Below are 223 nucleotides of genomic sequence, written 5' to 3'. Positions count from 1 at the left end.
ATATAAAATTAAACTTATTTTTTTATTTTAGGAACATTTTCAGGAAATCTTGGTATTTCTTCTTTTTAACATAGGCTATGTCGACTTGAAGAATGAAAATGATTTTACTAAATGTTTAAGGCATGAAGCCGTAAAATGGGCATGTGTTCTGAATTCTCAAGAATGTATGGCTGTTGCCACTTCTGATTTAATACGGTTATACGAAAAGTCAAGATTACATCAG

At 30.0% G+C, this 223-nt stretch overlaps 1 protein-coding gene across 1 annotated transcript in view; it reads left to right on the top strand.

Moving 5' to 3' along the window:
• The window catches only part of LOC108691940, a 23102-nt gene that overhangs the window by 22355 nt on the left and 524 nt on the right, over nt 1–223 (top strand). The window contains 1 exon segment of the mRNA XM_018199907.1: nt 32–222. Within this exon segment, the coding sequence (XP_018055396.1) occupies nt 32–222 (191 nt within the window).

Source organism: Atta colombica, unplaced genomic scaffold (assembly GCF_001594045.1).
Source record: "Atta colombica isolate Treedump-2 unplaced genomic scaffold, Acol1.0 scaffold55, whole genome shotgun sequence".
Classification (NCBI taxonomy): domain Eukaryota; kingdom Metazoa; phylum Arthropoda; class Insecta; order Hymenoptera; family Formicidae; genus Atta; species Atta colombica.
This window is presented reverse-complemented; position numbering and strand designations above follow the sequence as displayed.